This window comes from Helianthus annuus, chromosome 10 (genome assembly GCF_002127325.2).
Source record: "Helianthus annuus cultivar XRQ/B chromosome 10, HanXRQr2.0-SUNRISE, whole genome shotgun sequence".
NCBI classification, from domain to species: domain Eukaryota; kingdom Viridiplantae; phylum Streptophyta; class Magnoliopsida; order Asterales; family Asteraceae; genus Helianthus; species Helianthus annuus.
The window spans coordinates 166,450,501-166,470,471 of record NC_035442.2 but is presented as its reverse complement, the minus strand read 5'-3'; the positions used below and the strand labels follow the sequence as shown (position 1 = coordinate 166,470,471).

Sequence of the window (19,971 nt, the reverse complement as noted above, 5' to 3'; positions counted from 1 at the left end):
CTTGCGTCTTCAATCACCGTAACTCAAGCTTCTTCGGATAAAACACGACTACCTACAACGTACTATGATCTATTAGACTAGCGGGTCGTGCCTTGACTTAGTATTAATGTCTTTGAGTTACGTTTCTTCGTATCTTCGATATTATTCCAAGTTATATAATTATTTGTTAAAATATTTATTATTTTAACTTAAATTATATTTATTAAATTTTGGAATAATAATATATTTTTGGCTTGATACACTTCGGGTATTTATACATGTATATTCTTCCCAAGGATGGGGGTATTTGTATTCGTATTCTTATACTTGTATATTTTTGCCATTAATGTGGGATCGTATTCCTGGGTGTATTTATACGTACAAGAATACGTATTTCATTGTATTTATTAAGTATTCTTATACTTAATTATTTTTTCCAGAATATTATCCTTAATAAAAATTTACCAATATATATTTCCAAAATATATATTTCAATAAATATTACTTAGAAAAATTATTTATAATTTTCCTTTGGCAAAAATATTTGTATTTTCTCATAAGTTTCAAAATAATACATTTTCAAGTCTAACTTGGAAAATATATTTAAACTTATTTTTCTCCAAAAATGATATATTTTATATTTATTTGAGAAAATATATCTTTAACCCCAAAAATAATGTATTTCATGTTTGTTGAGAAAATATATATTTCTTTTAAAAATAATATATCTTCTATAAATTTCAAGAGAAATATATATTCATACTTGCCAAAAATAATATATTTTTCCTTGTAAAAAATATGATATATTCTTGTAGTAATTGTGAAAATCATATTTCCGTTTCCTTGGTGTCCAAAATATTATTTACCAAAATATACTTTGTGAATGAATTTTTCCGGAATATTTTGTATGTTATATTCCTTAGTTCGGTTTCCCAATATTTTGTGTGAAATGTGTATATTTATTCCTTGGAATTTTGGTAATATTTTGGATTGTAATTCTTGGTATTTTGATGTGTTATATTTTTTCATGTCCTAAAATAATATAACTAATACACAAAATATACAAAAAATCACACACATGGTGTCATCTAAATATATATTTTCCTAAATACACATTTAGTCACTTTTATTTATAAAAACCAACCTCCAATAATTATAATTTTTGTAACAAAAATTATGGCAAAGTTTATGTGAGAAATTCATGATTTAAAATACACTTGTAAATATTTGTTTGGAAATATTTTTTCTAAGTGTTTACATTTTTAGAAAATTTTGCCATAGTTTCCCCTAAAAATGGAGGTTTCCATGCTTTCAAGCATATCATTTTCTTTTGTAAAAATCAACACAATCAATCATCATTCAACAATAAACAACTTACACTTACCAACTTTGCCAAAAACAAGTATAATCTACTATTTCATGAACTTGACTATTTGTAAAAATTTGTAGTAACTTACTGATATTATTAGTAAGCCTTGTTATCCTTTAAAGTGTGATTAGTTCTTTAAAAACCTTTTTTTTAAAGAATATGGATCTTTACAACTAGTGATCATCATTTCTAAAAATGTTTCTTTATGAAATTTTCTTGTTACACAAGTGTTTCTACACTTGTTTATCCATCAAAAATAAGGTTTGTTTATGTAAGAACCAAGATTTAGTAAAACTTATATTTTTAACTTGGTTTCTTTAGAAATCATCCATGAAATTTCTAGATCTACAAGTATCACAATTTATTTTGATCATTATTTTTCAAGAAATCAATGTATTCTTTCAAGTTCATGCTTCTCATAAGGATGATCCATTAACTTTCATCAAGTTCATCCTCTCGTCTTGCTAGATTATGTTTTTAATCATGATCTAGCAAGATCATATGATGATCTACATCATATACATGAATAAACAACAATCAACAAGCAAATCATCACATAAAAATCTTAGTTTCTTCATTAGTCATGCTTATGTTCAAGGTTACTTCTTAGTGTTCTTTATGATTAACATTATGATTCTTCTTTTAACCACTTAAAATGGAAGTAAAATAGCAAGATCAAGGTTCTTACCACTAGCACAAGGCTAGGGATGATCAAGTGAAGAAAACAAGTGGATAAAAGCATATAAGAGAGGTTCTTGAACTTCCGAAAGCTCCTAGCTCCTTTATGTGATCTCTAACACCTTTGTATGAGCTTGGATTGTTTGAGATTGGATGAATGATGGTGGATATGTGGGTGCTTGGGGTCGGCCGAGAACAAGGAGTAGAGAGGAAAGAAAGGTGTGTGTTTTGAGTGTGTGAGAAATGAAGGTTAGAACTTACATATTATACTTCTAACCATATTCTTCTTCTAACTCTTGTATAAGATGTTTCACAAAGCATAAGCATGATCCAATTAAATATTAAAACAAATCAACATGTGGGGGCCATGTTGGGGCCGTAAATAGGTGTGGGGGGGGGGGGGGAGTAGACTAGGCTTGAACTAAGTTAGTTAGTTTAAGGTTAAATTGTAAGTATCTAGTTAGTTATATTAGTTACTAGACATTTAGGAGGTGTTATGATGTTCGGGGATCATAACTAGCTTGGTAATGTTAAAACAGTGCTTTTAGTGTAAATTTGGTGTTTTGGGTAGTGTCCGGTTGTTCGGTTGGTTACCGATTCGTTAAGGTGCTAAACTTTGCAGTTTAGTGTGCTTTATGTTACCTTTTGTGACACTTTTGATTCCCAACACTTAGGAAAGCATTCAGGACCATTTAACCATATTTCTGCATGATTTTAGATTGTTAAAATGCTGATTTTTTTCTTAATTTTGCTGAATTCAGCACTTTGGGTGAGTTTCAGACACTTTCCGGCACTTAAACTATCCCTAAAAAGGCAGTTTTGTGATCCTTACTTTCCTACATACTATACTAGTGTAATACTTGGTTTCTGGCTCATTCTTGTCTCAATACACTGTCTGTCTATGTACGGAGTTCTGTCAGCATTTTCCTGATTTATCTGATAATTGTGCTAACTATATTTCGTGCATCATTTGAGTCAAATAAGCTTCTATGCAATAATGATATGACTTTAAACAATATATGGTGCACATGTATGTATAAAGCAGTAATCAGAAAGCAGTTAATTGCAAATCAGTACAATCATTATGCACAAATCATGGTTAATTAATTGTACGGATACCTGAATTTTGACAGTTGTCACAATTGTATCTCCAACGCAACCACTGCGTTTCAACGAAAGTTATCGGTTCCAAAGCAGCCCCTTTACGGTTGTGATAGTGGTTTGAAGAAGGTCCAAAGTCGACGATACCGACATCTGAGTTTAGATCAAGTGGCGGCTAGCGTTTCACAGCCGACGACAACCACCTAGATGTCCATACACCTTGTTCGTTTCGCCATCCGCTTTCTCTTTCACCTAAACTGGTTTAGACATGATAGTGATGTTTTTCGGTTAGTGATTCTAGGGTTTGCGAAGGAGTGTGGTGGGTCTTGACCGGAAAATTTCAAAGACGGTGGCCAGCGATGCTAGCGGTCATTCAGCCGGAAAGATCATCATACACCAAACCATATTGAAGATCTTCATCCCTCCATTCAATCACAATAAGTCAGAGTGTTCCACCACACCAGTGTCGTTCACAGATAATCACTACTCCATCAGTCTTTGTACCTTGGTCTGATCACATATTTGTCTCAGAAGTCACATAGATCTGATACAATTTGCCTTGCCGCTGTTTTGGCTTCCAATACCTAGTGTTGCCATCAATGTGGTTGTGGTTGAGGGTGATTCGAGGGTGGTTGTGGTTGTGGGTTGGAGGTGGTGGCCTGGGGTGGTTGTTGGTGGTTGAGGGTTGTAGCTGGAGAGAGGTAGAGAGAGAAAGAGAGATATATTAATTATAATAATTAAAATATACACATAAGCCCCCAAATAATCCACCTCATCTTGCCACATAGAAAATGGAGTGTCACGTAGGATAAAAAATTAACTAAGTTAGTGTTTGGTAAACGACGTGGTGCCAGCACAAACTAAAAGTCAAGTTGGAGGTGTCGGGCACCAAAGTGTTAGTTGGGGGTGGCGGCGGCTAATGGCCGATAGTTAGGGGTGATAAAATCCTATAACCCTTAAAAAAGAGAAAAACTGAATTAATTAGTTGATTTTAAGTTTGGTATTTGGTTTGAAGAAATTGAATTATATATAGACCAAAGTCATATATTGAAATCTGAATTTTCCTATTTGTACAAGTCAGTAAAAAACTAGTTTGTTACAGCATTACAATTTTTCCTAATACGAATCTATTATGAACTACGTTACAATTAAGTATGACAATGATCGATCATGCCCCGTCCAACAATCCACCTTCTTTTAATTCTTATTTGATGTTGAGACTGGTAACAAATAAAGTTTTAGTTCGTGTTTGTTTTTTCAGATGCAAAAGGTGTGTAGTCTGTAGACCACATCTGCAAACGTCTGCACGAAAAGAGGTAGACCAAATGTCTGCGGGGTGTAATAAAAAGAGTGTTAGATTATTGATGTGTGTAAAATACAACATATAAATTACATCAAATGAGCCATAAAACTAACCCTTTTTAGTACTAATGTTGGAAAAAGTGTGCTTTTGTCTTCCTTTTGTATTTTCAGGACCAAATGAGCTTTAATGAACAAAAGGAACAAATATGCAGCAAAAACTAACATAAATACAAAGAAAAGGAATAAACGTGGCATGTCCGACACCTCGACAGCATCTCCCCAAGCAAAAACAAGAAACAGAAGGCTGACCACGACCCGTGCCCAGCGGACACGGGGGCGTGGTCAGGTGTCTGTAGAAAGTGACAAAGCAATAGAAGCTTCTATTCCCAGCGTGGGGGCGTGTCCAGCAGACACGGGGCCGTGTCCAGGCTTCTGTTCAGGCTATAAATAGGGGTGTTTGGTTCACTTCAAAGGCATCCCTTGGCAAACCACCCCTCTCTCACTTCACCACCACTCCACCACCACTACGACACCCACATCCACCACCATCATCCATCATCCACCTTAGAGTGTGTGTAGTAGTCTCGGAATCTAAGATTGATAGTAAGAGTTCTTGTCAATCAAAGGCCATGTTTGGCTAAGTTTCTTACGTCACTTGGTGTAGACAAACATTTAATGTAATACTTTTGATTTTTAATCTTTTCACACTTTTTATTTGGTTTTGTATTAATGACTTTAATAACTAGTTTCTTATGTTGAAGGTGAAACTTCTTTATCATTTGTCTGTGGTGTATTGGCATTACTTTACTGTCTATATAAAGTAAAAGATTTTCACCATTCATATCTCTACGGTCTATATAGAGATATGTTGGCTACCTGGTCAGGGGTTTTGGGAATGGTTTAGTAAGGTTCTTGACTTGTTCTGTGTATAGATCCTACAAGGACCTGGGTCAAGCTTACTAGGACCTCCTTAAATACCCACTGGAATTGGATGGCCGGGGTGTGAATGGCTTGATCCCCTCATATGTAAACTACTATTAATACATTGACCCGGTTACTTAGGATTGTATCCCTGCTGACTCAAACCACTTAGCCGAGGGTAACGTCGCCTTCAAAAGAGAGGCCTACCACTTTACGCATTAATAACTTAATTAATTTTCTTTAAATATTCCGACCCTTTGGGATTGTATCCTTGCTGACTCAAACCACTGGGTTGAGGGTAACGTCACCTTCAATAGAGGGGCCTACTACTATAACTAAGATACTATCTTAAAAAGTGCAAAAGTGCGGAACTCATCAAAGGTTACATTAAAGGCGAGTCGGATCCAAGTAATTCATCTTGTTTATCTGTTTTTATTTTTATTTTTATTTTCAGCTTTTTAGTTTTTATTTTTCATTTTTAAAATCTTTTCTAAAAATTTTGATTTGATTAGACGTTGAGGATAAAACGGTACTAAAAGCTCTTGTGTCCTTGGACGACCTCAGTATCTTACCAACGCTATACTACGCTCACGATGGGTGCACTTGCCGATATGTGTGTTTAGTGTTAGTAGAATATCGTGTTTTATAAATTTAAAACTTGACTAATGTGTAAAATTGGCTTAACTTATCAATAAAAACATAACACACTACACACGCATCAATTATCTCACCTCTTTACCCCTTCCTTTGCTCACAGTTTTCATCGATCTGTTTACCCCACCACCAAAACCCCATAACAGTAACAATACTTCACAGTCTTCATCGATCTATTTCACTTCTAGATCCAAACAATTAGGGTTTCCATCTCAATTTCAAATCATGTCAGATCACGAAGATCACAAATCTGAGTCGTTGATGGAAAACCGCCGTTCTTCTCTCGCCGATGATTTTCCGGCTAATCGGATCTGGTTTTGTTAACGATCTCCGACGAGTTTATCCAACCGTGATGGATCTGGTTTTGTTAACGATCTTCGACAGTGCTGTAGGTGACTGGATAAAGAGTACTGAGATGTTTGGGTTTTGGTTTCAATATGTTCATCACTTTCTCCATCTGGAGACTGTGATTTGATGAAGATTGTTGGTAAGATGGATCTATAGGAAGTGAATTTGATGAAGATGAAGATGGGTTTGAAGATTGAAAGGTGATTTTTGAGTACTTAGATATGTTAAAGGCTTTGGTGTTGATTTGGGGAAGAACAAGATTATCTGTGTTTTGAGATTAGGAGGAGAGGGGTAGAGAGAGGGTTAGAAGAAGTTGTAAGAGGTGGGAAGACATTGGACCATGTCTGTGTGGGGAAGAGGACGCATAGAGGTTTGAAGACATTTTTAATGAAATATCTCCTAAAAAACAAATGGTCTACAGAGTTAAATGTCGTGGTCTGCGTGGCGCAAACATAAGAGGTCAGAAGAGGTTTTTTTGAAAAACCAAACACCTTTGTTTAGGTTTTCTTACGTTTCTTGTTTTGATTTTTAAAATATATTTGGCACAATTATGCTAGTTGTGGAGAGTTCAAATAAGAATATATATATATATATATGTATATGTATATATATATATATATATATATATATATATATATATATATATATATATATATATATATATATATATATATAGGCTAAGAGTTGGCCAGAAAGTCCAAATTTCCTAAAAAGTGTAAAAAGTCATAAAACACCATAATGTCAACCATAAAACACACCAAAAACCCACAAATAATATGATGAAGATTACTAAAACATCATGTATGTGGGTTTTGTGTTGTGTTTTAGATGTTAAGGCTCTGATTATGGAATGACAAATATTATTGTGTTTTATGTTGTTTAGCATTATGTGTTTTACATTCATAGTTATACGATGGTGCGTTTGAAGTTTTTATGGACTATTAGAGTTTGAATATGGTGTTTTAGTAATATTCATTCTATTATTTGTGAGTTTTAGGTGTGTTTTATGCCTGAAATGATTGTGTTTTATGACTTTTTACACTTTTTAGGAAACTTGGACTTTCTAGGCGAACCTCACCCTATATATATATATATATATATATATATATATATATATATATATATTTAAAATAAAATAAAATATTTTAAAGTATAGGATAAATTACGAGTTGTGTAGGATAAATTTCAACGTTAGGATGAGTTTCGAAATATGTAGGATAACTTTTGATGTGTGTAGGCAAAAAAAGTTATGTGGAAGATAATAGTCTTTATGACTAATTAATTAGTCAAAAATAATAATAAATGAGATAAGTGAAAAAACTATTTAATGTTTTACAAAATTACCTTTTTTTTTCTCAATTAAATTTTCTTCTCAAGTAAACCTTCTGATTTATGTATTTCTTTTATCGGACAAACAAGTTAAATTTGTCATCTATATGTTTTTTATATATGCACCTAGTTAAATAAGTTGCAACCAATCGTGTGATTTCCAAGTTGCAAGAGAACACCTCTTTAGCGATTACATCTATACTATATAATAAAAGAAACCTGATTTGGGACACATGTCATTCAATGAAGGCATCAATAATTTTTAGATAAATTTTAAATTTTAAATTAAAAAGATTTAAATATTATATTAGAATTTTATTTTGATTGAATTCATATATCTAGAACGAATCACCGTTATTGTGAATGAGATTTTAAATAATCAAAATCCTAATATACTTACTACCTCTTCTTAAAATAAGCATAGCATTCGAAAATAAACATAACTATGCTTTTCAATGCTCCTTACAACTATATAAAAGTTATAAGTGCATCAGTGCATGATTCTCCAAACAATCATACATGGATTTTCGTTACAAACAATGAAACAAATCAAAATCCTTGATATGTGTAAACATAAACACAACATACTTGCCCAAATACGGTGTTTCTTTAGACATTCTTACAAGAACATTTTGTGTTTTTTCTTTAATTTTCACAAGATCAACAAATAGTTTGCATCAAAGTGGTAAATCCCAAAACAAAAAATCAAACATTTATTCGACCCATGTAATAGATGAGGTTTTTTAAAATATAACTTTTTATTATTTGATATATAGAATTAGATTTATTCAATTAGTACAATACACAGGGTTTTTTTAAGGATATATTTTTTTTATTATTTAGTAAAGGAAATTACATTTATTCAACCCGTGTAATACACATATTTTTAAAGATGTAACTTTTTTATTATTTGGTATATAAAATTAAATTTATTCAACCCATGTAATAAGTGGGGTTTCTTAAAGATGTATTATTTTACTATTTGGTAAACAATATTACATTTATTCAACTCGTGTAAAACAAACAGTTTTAAAGATATAATTTTTTTATTTGGTATATAAAATTATATTTATTCAACCCGTACAATATGGTTCTTATAGATATAATTTTTTATTATTTAATATATAAATTATATTTATTCAATCCATGCAATAAAAGAGGTTTCTAAAGATATATTGTTTTATCATTTAGTATATAAAATTCATTTATTCGACCCGTGTAATACACGGGGTTATAACCTAGTATAATATAATTTATCGAGAATGAATTTTAATATTTACAATATAAAATCTTATTTCTGTTAATTATTATTGTTGTTATTACAAGCCTTTAAAGCTCAAGTTTAGCTTGAAAATAGTTTTACACAAAAACGAGCTCTAACTCAGATTTGATTCATTTAATAATCATTATGAATATATACTTTATTTATATTTATATTTATTAAAGAGTAAACTGCCATTTTGGTCCCTGTGGTTTAGACACTTTTGCCATTTTAGTCCAAATCTCAAACTTTTTAAATCTGGGTCCCTGTGGTTTCACTTTTATTGCCATTTTAGTCCAAAATTAAGAGTAAACTGCCATTTTGGTCCCTGTAGTTTCACTTTTATTGCCATTTTAGTTCAAATCTCAAACTTTTTGGAACAGTCAAAAAAGAGTAAACTGCCATTTTGGTCCCTATGGTTTGGCCAGTTTTGCCACTTTAGTCCAAATCTCAAACTTATTACATCTGGGTCCCTGTGGTTTGCATTTTGTTGTCATTTTAGTCCAAAATCCAAAAACCCTATTTTTTGACTGTTGCAACCTCCTATTTTGTCCTGTAGTGCAGGAGCATTTTGGTCATTTTGCTTTTCATTTTACATTTTCTTAATTAACTTCATCCCCAAATAAATCATCATCATCATCATAAAACCCTAACAGACTCTCTCTCTTCTCTCTCTAAATCGATCAATTAAGTTGAGACCTAGATCGATCAACATAATCCCCAAATAAACCATCATCATCGTCCCACCTGAGCACCACTCCGGCGTCGTCCCTACCGAAACTCAGATCCACCATCGTCATCGTCATCTCTGCGTTCCTCTCTCTCTCTCTCTCATGTTTCTCTCTCATTCGTGTGTATTGGAGAGAAAAGCTTTGAGTTTCAGATCTGAATCGAAAAGAAATATTTTGATCTGATTGTTTGTAGGGGTTAGAGATCAGAGAGATTGGTGGTGGCGGTGGTTATGGTGGTGGCGGTGAAAGAATGAAGCAGAAGCTCCGGCGGCTGTGCGTCTTTTTTGGATGGTTTTAGCGCGAGGGCAGGTGGTGGGGCAGTGGCGGGTGGAGTGACGGTGGTGGCACTGCAGATCTGGATCGAAATGGTAGTTTACTCTATGAGGCAGAGAGAAGCAAGGGTTTCTGAGGGTGGTGTGTGTTGTTACTTGTTCTGTTATGCTTGTTCACCATGAGGCTGTGATGATTTCACCTAATCCGAGTCAAAATCGGGTCAACATTTGAGATTTTCCGCAGCTTGGCGTGGCAGGATCGGAGGAGGGCAAGTGCGCTTGCAACCTCTGTTTGCAGCCATGGCGGTTTTACAAATCGGTTTTTGATTTTCTTGAAGATGATGTTCTTGATTTTCTGGATTTTCTGGGTTTTGATGATGATGTTTGATTATGTTCTTGAAGATACAGATCTGAGCCTCGTTTCTTTTTACAAATCGGTTTTTGTTTTGATTTGTTGTCTGTATTTTGATTTTTGTGATGGTTTCTGGTTTTGTTCTGGGTTCTTGATTTTCTTGAAGATGATGTTCTTGATTTTCTGGATTTTGATGATAAAGTTTGATGATGTTCTTGATTTTCTGGGTTTTGATGATGAAGTTTGATGATGTTCTTGAAGATAGATGTTATTAATTACTGAAATGTTATAATAAATTAACATGGACCAAAATGCCCCTGCACTACAGGACAAAATAGGAGGTTGCAACAGTAAAAAAAATAGTTTTTTTTTTGGATTTTGGACTAAAAATGGCAACAAAATGCAAACCACAGGGACCCAGATGTAATAAGTTTGAGATTTGGACTAAAGTGGCAAAACTGGCCAAACCACAAGGACCAAAATGGCAGTTTACTCGTCAAAAAAAGAGGGATTTTGAATTTTGGACTAAAATGGCAATAAAGATGAAACCACAGGGATCCAGATTTAAAAAGTTTAAGATTTGGACTAAAATGGCAAATATGACCAAACCACAGGGACCAAAATGGCAGTTTACTCTTTATTAAATTATTTAAATATAACTATGAACTATCTATACATATATACAAAATAGCATACAACATTTTTAGTTTAATTATTATTACTATATATTACTAAACGAATTGAAATGAATAGTGATTTTAATATTAAAATAATAAAAGTATTAAAAAGGATTATATATTATTATAATATTAAATTACTATTCATTTCAATTCGTTTGTTAATATATAAACTAGTGTTTTTCAATGACGCGCGTCGCGCGAAAGGCATTGGTGTTTTCGACCGACATCATCCTACAACTCTTCTTTTAACTGTTTCACTTCTTGCAAAGATTGAACGTAGACCCTAACTCTTGTTTCACCACTTAATCACTGTAAAAATTACAGGATTCGTTATATAATTAGTACAAATTCAAGTAACATTATTCAAACAGAGAAGTATAATTACAGATATACCTTTGTTAGGTTAATCAAAACTAAATCAGATTCAACTGAAACCCCCATACTTTGAGCAGACAAACTCCACAAATCCCACATGGGTTTTGTAGACAACAAAATTGATTCATCTTTTCAAAACCATGATCGCTGATTTGGATTTTTTCATGTTCTCACAACAGTGGTTCCACGATGTCATCGCCGGCGACCCTGTAACCAGCGCATCTCCAGCAACATAAGGCCTCGCAATGCAATATTGACATCCTCTGTACTTGGTACAAACCGTAGCTCTTTCTAGACATCTCTGGTATCTGCATCATCTCACTTTAGTGTAAGATTATTTTCTACATTCAGTTTATTTTTATTAATATATTTTATGATGATCATTAAAAGTTATGAAATAAGTTTAGTTTGAAACAGAAAGTAATTAGCATAGGTTGTCTATCACATACAGCTAACTAATTACTAATCCTTTTTAGTATTAGAGCATTCACATCCAATCCACTAAAAATATACATACATTCCACTAAAAACAACTCCTATATCAATATATTTCCACTAAAAATAAATACTTTTTCTCTCTCATTTTCAATATATATTACATTTTTCTCTCTCCTTCACTCACAAGCACTTTCAATATATATTAAAAAATTATAGTGGGTGAACAGTGTCCCTCCAAATATACAGATGAACAGTAATATTTTCTCTCTCTCCTCCACTCACAACCACTTTTTATACTCTTTATTTTATAAAAACTCTACACACTGGATATGATGGACTGGATGGGAATGCTCTTATCATGACAAATATTCATATCCCCTTATTAATTATTAGATATGTCAGTTGCACCAACTATTTAATATACTTCAACTTTTAGCTTACATAAACTCCCATAAAGCATAAGACCGTGGTGGGGTATGGTGGGGCGGGGATTTGGTGCATGGGTTGACACTTGGACTTCGAACAGGGCGAGCTTGTCAAACGGCTTCCGCTCCTTGCCCCGGAACTCGATGTTGGCCACCGCCACCCGGTCTTCGCGACTTATATCACCGTCCGGGACGCTGTCGTAGTAGGCTTTAAAACGGTCGAGCTTCGGTCGTAGCTCGCGCCACTTGTGTTGGCACGCGTTTAAATTGTGCCGGTCGTTCCCCACTTTGTGCCGGTAGCTAGCGAAAGCTTCTGGCCAGTAACGGGTCTCACCGGGTTGGCGGCCCTTCATCGCGTTGTGCCGGTATCAAGTGTGGGTAGCGGGTTCGGGTAGGTGGAGTGAAGGGTTGGGGCAGCGATGTGGACAGGTGGTGGGGTTGAGGGGTTTTATAGTGACTTGGGTGAACGCCCGGGCTGAAACTCCCGCCCAAGGGGCCACGCCGAAAACCAAGCCCACCCGAGGTGGTGACTTGGGCGTTTGTACCCAACCCACGCCCCAACCCTCGCTCCATACCCCCATAGTCTAATAAATGAATATAAGGTATTGCTCGATATAAAAAAAATCACATAATAAAGAATTAAAAAAATTACTGTTGATTCAGTTTTCTTTTTATTATATATATAAAAAAAAGTCACATAAGAATTAAAAAAATTACTGTTCATTCAGTTTTCTTTTTATTATATATATTATATTTCTTTTTATTATATATATTATATATAGATTTAGTTATATATAAAAAGTATTTATAAATATTATATTTATTACATGATAACAAGCTCCTTTAGACTAACAGGCATGCTCAATCAAGTTCAATGTATGAAGATACATCTCGAGCTCATTTAAAATCAACTTGATTCGAGCTTTTAACGAGTCGATTTGGAGCAACTAACTCATATACACACCAGCTCTAGTGTGAAAGCCAACATCCAAATAAAATCCATAGACTTGACCCCAAAAAAAAAAAAAAACAAGTAGCAACACTACCAGTTTATCATAGATCTCAAAACAATTTCTACCGGTGATGCACGTGGGGCCTGTAAGAGAATTTTTAACAAATCCGACTCTTCATCCTTTTCAACCAAACTATGTATGATCACCTTCTTCAGCTTGGGTGAACTTGCCATGATTAACTTCACAAACTCCATCTCATGCTTCAAGTTGCTGAAATAGTGAATCTCCAATTCCTGCATATGCTCCAACCGAACATCTGAGTATTTTTCCAATATACCACAACATATCTCTTCGTCATCACCAATACAATCATCAATCTACAAGAAAGGTCAACATTTTTTTTGTAAGTGGATTTTGGCAAGAACTAAAATAAACAGGATAAAAAAAAAAAGATTTACCTCTAGCACAATTTTCTCCAAGTTTGGAGAGCATTTGATCAAAACAACAAGAAAAGTGAAAAGACGGTGATCAGCGAAATCCATTTTGTTATAACAAAAGTATTTGAGGTGGATTAGTGACATTGGAAGCTCTCCTCGAATCGAGTCTAGAACAAGCCGCTTCAACCATATGCCGAAACAAAAATTTACAACCAAAGTTTAATTTTACTTTCTTCCAGTTAATATAATGTGGATAAATAAATATTACCAGATAGAAATAGTTCCTCGAGAAAGTCAGATGTTCAATCACAGGCAAACACTCGAATAGCTCATTGATGGTGCAATCTTTAGAATTGAGATATCCCTGCGGCAGCAACTTACAATATTCAGATAAGTTCCAAAAGCCCATGAGAATACATATTCAAGCGAGAACTTACCAGACTGAACCTCTTAAGTGATGGACAATTAGATAAAAGATGAAGAAGAGCTTTTTTAGAGATCTTTACATTATACAAGCATAAGCTTCTAAGGCTACCAAATCCACTGAATATTGGTTGATGGTCAATAACAACACTACGGAGATGTAGGTCTCTTAAATGATGCAAAGAGAAGGCGCATAAGGGTAACTTATACGAAAACGTATGACCAAACGCAAGTGTTAATTTCTTGACAGTATGGTTCCTTGACAAATGTAAAATTATTTGATCAAGTTCAAAACAGTGGTAGGTTCCAAACGGGTTAAAGGTGAACTCGTGTATTGGACCCTGGCGCATTAACAGCACTTGGTGTATAGCATTGAAAAGTTTACACCTTTCGTCCATGTTTTTCCTTGCACTTGCTATGTCAGATGGTAGCTTCTCTTTGTTTTTTCCTTTGGACAAAGTAGACGAACCAAACTCAAGTTTGGGAATAGTGGTCCACTTGTACCTCCATTCCCTAGAGAGGATACTTGTCCGTGCTGCCTCTTGAATAGGTAAAAAACATAGGATGTTTTCTATTATGGTTTGAGGAAGTGTGCTGATTGTAGTCGACGACAATCGTTGAGCTTTAGTCGGACGTTTAGCTTTCATCTTAGGTTGTTTTAGTCAAGACTGATACGAAATAACGCTGCACATAAGCCGCCAAATACAACATTAGGAGAATGTAGTACAAAAAGTGTAATAAGTCAAAGAAAAAGGTCATACATGACTGTTTGGATGCAACAATTATTACCATTTTCATTCCAATTTATAAGTTATCTGCTGAACCCTATATGAGTTTATAGTTGAGTGATCTACTTTTGCTTATGATTAAACTAATAAAAAGTTACATAATAAGTTTAATACTTACCACATACAAGAAAGAGGATGGATTATACAAGGATGAGTTAAACTTACTATACTCTTGTTTAATTAATTAATTCTTATAAATAGGAAACAATCAAATAGATTATATCAGCTTCAAGCAAAATAAACCCTAATTAAAGTCGCCGAAATAAACCCAAAAAATAACAGAAAGAAAACCCTAAAATCAAAATCTATCAATTGAAAAGGAAAACAGAAGGCATTCATTCATTCATAATAATACCTGAACTGAAATGGGTTTACGAGAATCTGAGTAGGATGGATACTCAACTCATAACCCCTAACCTTGAATTGATCGCCTCCTTTTCGACGACTCTAACTTGCGCAACATGGAATTGATGTGGAGTGAAATGGTAGTAAATTCACACAAGATTATCCTCGTGTGACATCACATGGGGTGTGTTCATTGAGAAATCTAACTAACGTTAGGGCAAGGGATCAAGCGAGTTCATTTTTGACAAGTTTTAGTACCACGCGTGTAATTAGTAAAAACCACTGGTACCAAGTCTGCAATTTTTGCAAACCACTGGGACCAAGTCTGCAATTTTTGCAAACCACATGGACCGTTCGTTCATACGTTTTGTCCTAGTGGTTTGCAAATATTGCAGACTTGGTCTCAAGGCTTCAATAATTACACACTTGATCCCGGTGGTTGTAACTTTTGCACTTGAGTGATCCTTATCATTAACTTATGTTAAATATCTCAGTTAAGTATGTGTTTTTTTAACGACAAATTTCTTTTATTCCTATCGTCTGTGGGACTTGAACCCAAAACCTCCATCATCTCCCAAGGTATTTAAAGGCTTTGCCTTTACCAATGGATCATCACCCCATTGGTAATTAAGCATGTGTTAAATGACTAGATTGTCATTGAACTAATGAGTAAAATGCACGGATGCTCCCTGTGGTTTGGTAAAATAACACCTATAGTCCCCAACTTTTGGAAATTACAGGTATGCTCCCTGTGGTTTGCTCGTTTGTTACTCGAATAGTCCCTAAAGTGGATGTAGGTTAGTTTTCCTAGTTAAGTGGATGTGAAATGACTTATTTACCCTTAATAATAAAACAGAACAAACTAACTAAATATTAAATTATATATTTGTTCTCCCTGCCCTTCTAAGTCAATCATCATCATCATCTCAATTCAAAAACCCCGATCAAACAAACCGATAATTCATACCAAAGTAAATTGAAACCTAATTTGTAAACACGAACCTGATAAGCAAGCAAACTCGATGAAGCACCAAAGCAAACTCGACCCAAATAAACTCATGGCAATTTTTAGTGATGACGATGAAGCCCCCAATTAAACTCAACCCAAATAAACGCAATCGTTATTTTTATCCATTAATTCGTGACCAAATTGAAGCACAATAAGGGGAAACTCTGTGAAATCGGACTCCGAGGTAGTGGTCGTCTGATTGTATGTGAAATTGGACGACGACGATGGGTGCTGTTTCTTCACCGGAGAAGATCAAAGGACGGGGGTCAGTTATGATCGGATTACTGTTATGATCGGATCACTGTTATTTGATCTGTTTCTTCACCGGAGAAATTAGGGGGAGAAGTTTGCTTTATGCAGTATGATATTTTCGCATGTCACCAATATCTTCCTTTCTGCTTGCATCATTTGAACATGTGAGAGGAGAATCTCAAATTACTCAGATGGATGCTTATCTGCTACTTCGTTACCATCACGCCCCCACAAGCTTCTTGATTTCATACTATCATCCTATTTTATCGCAGATTTTCGATCAGCTTAAACTTCTGATATCGATTTTGATGATAGTAGCGCTAATTATGTCCTCAAATGCATACAATCCGGTGGTGGTGGTGGTGGTGTAGAAGGAGGGGTAATTTTGTCATTTTACTTTCACTTAACAGAGAAAACTAACCTCCATCCACTCTAGGGACTATCCGAGTAACAAACGAGCAAACCATAGGGAGCATGAGTGTAATTTTCAAAAGTTGAGGACTAAAGGTGTTATTTTGACAAACCACAGGGACTATCCGTGCATTTTACTCTTGAACTAAATAAACAAAAACACTTAGAAAATATTAAAAAAAAAACAATGGGGTTAACCCCTCATCTTCTTCTTGCCTTTCACCACCACCACCACCACTTCCACCTTCAACCCACCGCCTCCATTGTCACCTTCAGCACACCGCCTCCACCTCCACCGTAAACCCACCACCATCACCTTCAACCCACCACCACCATCACCTTCAACCCACCACCACCACCACATCCTTCACCGTCACCTTCAACCCACCGCCTCTATCTCCACCTAAACCCACCAGAACCTTCAACCCACCACCTCCATCTCCACCATAAACCCACCACCTCCATCGTCACCTTTAGCCCACCGCCTCCATCGTAAACCCACAACCACCACCATCACCTTTAACCCACTACCACCGTCACCTTCAACCCACCACATCCACATCCACATCCACCTCCAACGTAAACCCACCACCACCACCACCACCTTCACCTTCAACCTACCGCCTCCACCTCCACCATAAACCCACCACATCCACCTCCGCGTTTTTCCGGCAACGACGTCTTAATGACACAGAAGTTAAAAGAGAAGGTGGAGGAGGTGATTCGGTGGTGATGGGTCTTCGTGGTTTGAGGGAAGAGAGAGGGAGAGAGAGAAAGCGTAAGTTCTGAGGAGAGAGAGAGAGTTATGCAGGTTTGCGGTAGGACCCATGAACTTTTATTAAGCTATTTTTATTTGTTTTTTAATAAGTAAGGGTACTTTGGTCATTTAACACACACTTAACTGAGATATCTAACATAAGTTAGTGATAAGGATCACCCGAGTGTAAAAATTACGACCAACGAGATCAAGTGTGTAATTATTGAAGTCCCGGGACCAAGTCTGCAATTTCTGCAAACCACAGGGACCAACCAGACATTTAACTCAAACTTAAACTTCCAATGCACATTAAATGATTATTATTGCTAGATGATTCAACTCGCGCATTGCTGCGGGGTGGCAAGGGGAATTCGATCGGTATTGGTTCGGTTTATTTCAGTACTCGTACATACTACAACAAACGGAAAAGAAAACTTAAAAAATAAAGTCATAACATAACCAAAACAATATCTACATTTTAAAAAGTATTGTCTAAACTATATGTTATAAATTATGGATAAAAATCAAATAAAAATAAACTAAACGTACTAAACATACGAACTGACGGAAAATATAAAAAAACACGATGTCATTTTTGTAATTATGAGTAACTATCAAAATTACTCTTGTAGAGTAATTTTGATCTTTTGTAGAGTAATTTTGTAAAATTACTCTGCATCAAAATTACTTTTACAAGTGATCAAAATTACCCTGCATGTTTATCAAAAAACTGTAGAGTAATTTTGGTAATTACAGTCTTGTATGGTAATTATCAAAATTACACTAACCCCCAAAAAACTGTAGAGTAATTTTGTAAAATGATCCTGTAGAGTAATTTTGATCTTGTAGAGTAATTTTGTTAGCATTTAGTTATGGGGTTTAGCTGTATGGTTTAGTTTTTAGCTTTTAGTTTGGGTGGGGGAGGGGGGTAGGTTTTTTTAGGTTTTTGAGGGTGGGGTTGGGGGGGGGGGGGGGAAGGGGTTTAGTTTTTTTTTTTTTTTTTTTTTTTTTTTTTTTTTTTGGGGGGGGGGTGTTAGTGTAATTTTGATAATTACCCTACAAGACCAAAATTACTCAACATGAATATTTTACAAAATTACTTTACAAAAGATCAAAATTACTCTACAGTTACATTTGTAGAGTAACTTTGATAGTTACTGATAATTACAAAAATGCCATTGTCTACTTTTTTCTTTTCATGCAATTCGTATGTTTTATACGTTAAGTTTATTTTTACAATAACTTTCCCCAATAAATTATAATCTTATTTGTTATTGAATATTTTTATCTAGATACGTATACCTTAACAACTTCACACATGAATATGGCCCCCAAAAAACAACCATTCATTAAGAATCTACGTTTAATATATTTTTTCTATAAAAAATCATCAAAAGTATTTTTACAAAAGCAAAATCATGTTCCTTATTGTTACGGAATAAGTCAATAGTAATAGTTGAGGGTAATAATTGTAACATTAGTTAGCTGAGGGACTGAATTGTAATATGTGTAAGAATGTTAGTTGTGACAGTTATAAACATAACAACCCCAAGCTATTGAGCTAAGCTTGATTTGGGTTTTCTTCTCTCTATCTTGTCTGATTCTCTCATTCCAAGCTAACAATTGGTATCAGAGCCAACCGATTCTCATCCGAGCTCATTGATTCCGGCTACCACCAGTTTTCCAATCATCTTCTTCAACGGGTTTCCTTCCAATTCCGTCATCAGTTGTCAATTCGTTCAAATTCCTACTCATTTCCATTGATTCTTGGAGTGATCAATTGTTGGTCATTCTATTCCATATCATTAATCAGTTGCCTGATTCTTGATTCCTGTTTTCTCATTTTCTTCCTTCATTTATGCAATTTTCATTCATTCTTGTTGATTCATTCAGATGGCTACTCGAAACCAGGATGTTGAACGTCTTGCAAAAGACATCAACTGAATAGATGTTTTTACAACACAAAATCAAGAAACACTAATGGGTCTGAAAGCAGCTTTTGATCAGATGCAGGCAACATTCTCAAAATTGGAACAACAAGGCACTTTGATTCCAAGAAATGAGGGTGATAGAATCAGTAACAATCGTTTAACAAAGGTTGTGTTCCCAAAATTTAATAGTGATGATGTAGAAGGATGGTTATATAAGTGTGAACACTTCTTCTCAATTGATGAAACCCCTGAAAGATACAAGGTTAGATATGTTGCTGTTCACTTAGAGGGAAGAGCCTTGCAATGGCATCAAGGATTCATGAAGTCTTATGGGAAACAGATTTGTGATGTCACTTGGGATGAATACACAAGGCATGCAACTACTAGATTTGCTGCAACTTTAATAGAAGATGCTATGGGGTCTCTAAAGGCACTGACTCAAACCGGTGA

At 34.9% G+C, this 19,971-nt stretch overlaps 1 protein-coding gene across 2 annotated transcripts; it reads right to left on the bottom strand.

Moving 5' to 3' along the window:
- Positions 1-13,094: 13,094 nt before the first annotated feature.
- LOC118483216 (F-box/FBD/LRR-repeat protein At1g13570-like) lies at positions 13,095-16,692 on the bottom strand. Of its 2 annotated transcripts, none has more exons than XM_035978773.1 (5): positions 16,164-16,692; positions 14,043-14,712; positions 13,874-13,969; positions 13,627-13,785; positions 13,095-13,545 (listed from the first exon to the last, which is right to left on the bottom strand). In XM_035978773.1, the coding sequence occupies exons 2-5, from the start codon at positions 14,673-14,675 to the stop codon at positions 13,258-13,260; spliced, it is 1,176 nt and encodes a 391-aa protein (XP_035834666.1). In that variant the 5' UTR covers positions 14,676-14,712; positions 16,164-16,692; the 3' UTR covers positions 13,095-13,257. The 2 variants fall into 2 exon arrangements, with proteins under 2 accessions (XP_035834666.1, XP_035834665.1); XM_035978772.1 differs by lacking the exon at positions 16,164-16,692 and adding an exon at positions 15,172-15,290.
- Between the last annotated feature and the right edge of the window lie 3,279 nt (positions 16,693-19,971).

Excerpts from the sequence above, each read along its gene's own strand:
- LOC118483216 (XM_035978773.1), bottom strand. The coding sequence starts at position 14,675 with ATGAAAGCTAAACGTCCGACTAAAGCTCAACGATTGTCGTCGACTACA. Across the intron at positions 13,970-14,042 it reads CACTTAAGAGGTTCAGTCTG|GGATATCTCAATTCTAAAGA; the intron begins GTAAGTTCTCGC and ends TTGCTGCCGCAG. Across the intron at positions 13,546-13,626 it reads TGGAGAAAATTGTGCTAGAG|ATTGATGATTGTATTGGTGA; the intron begins GTAAATCTTTTT and ends CCTTTCTTGTAG.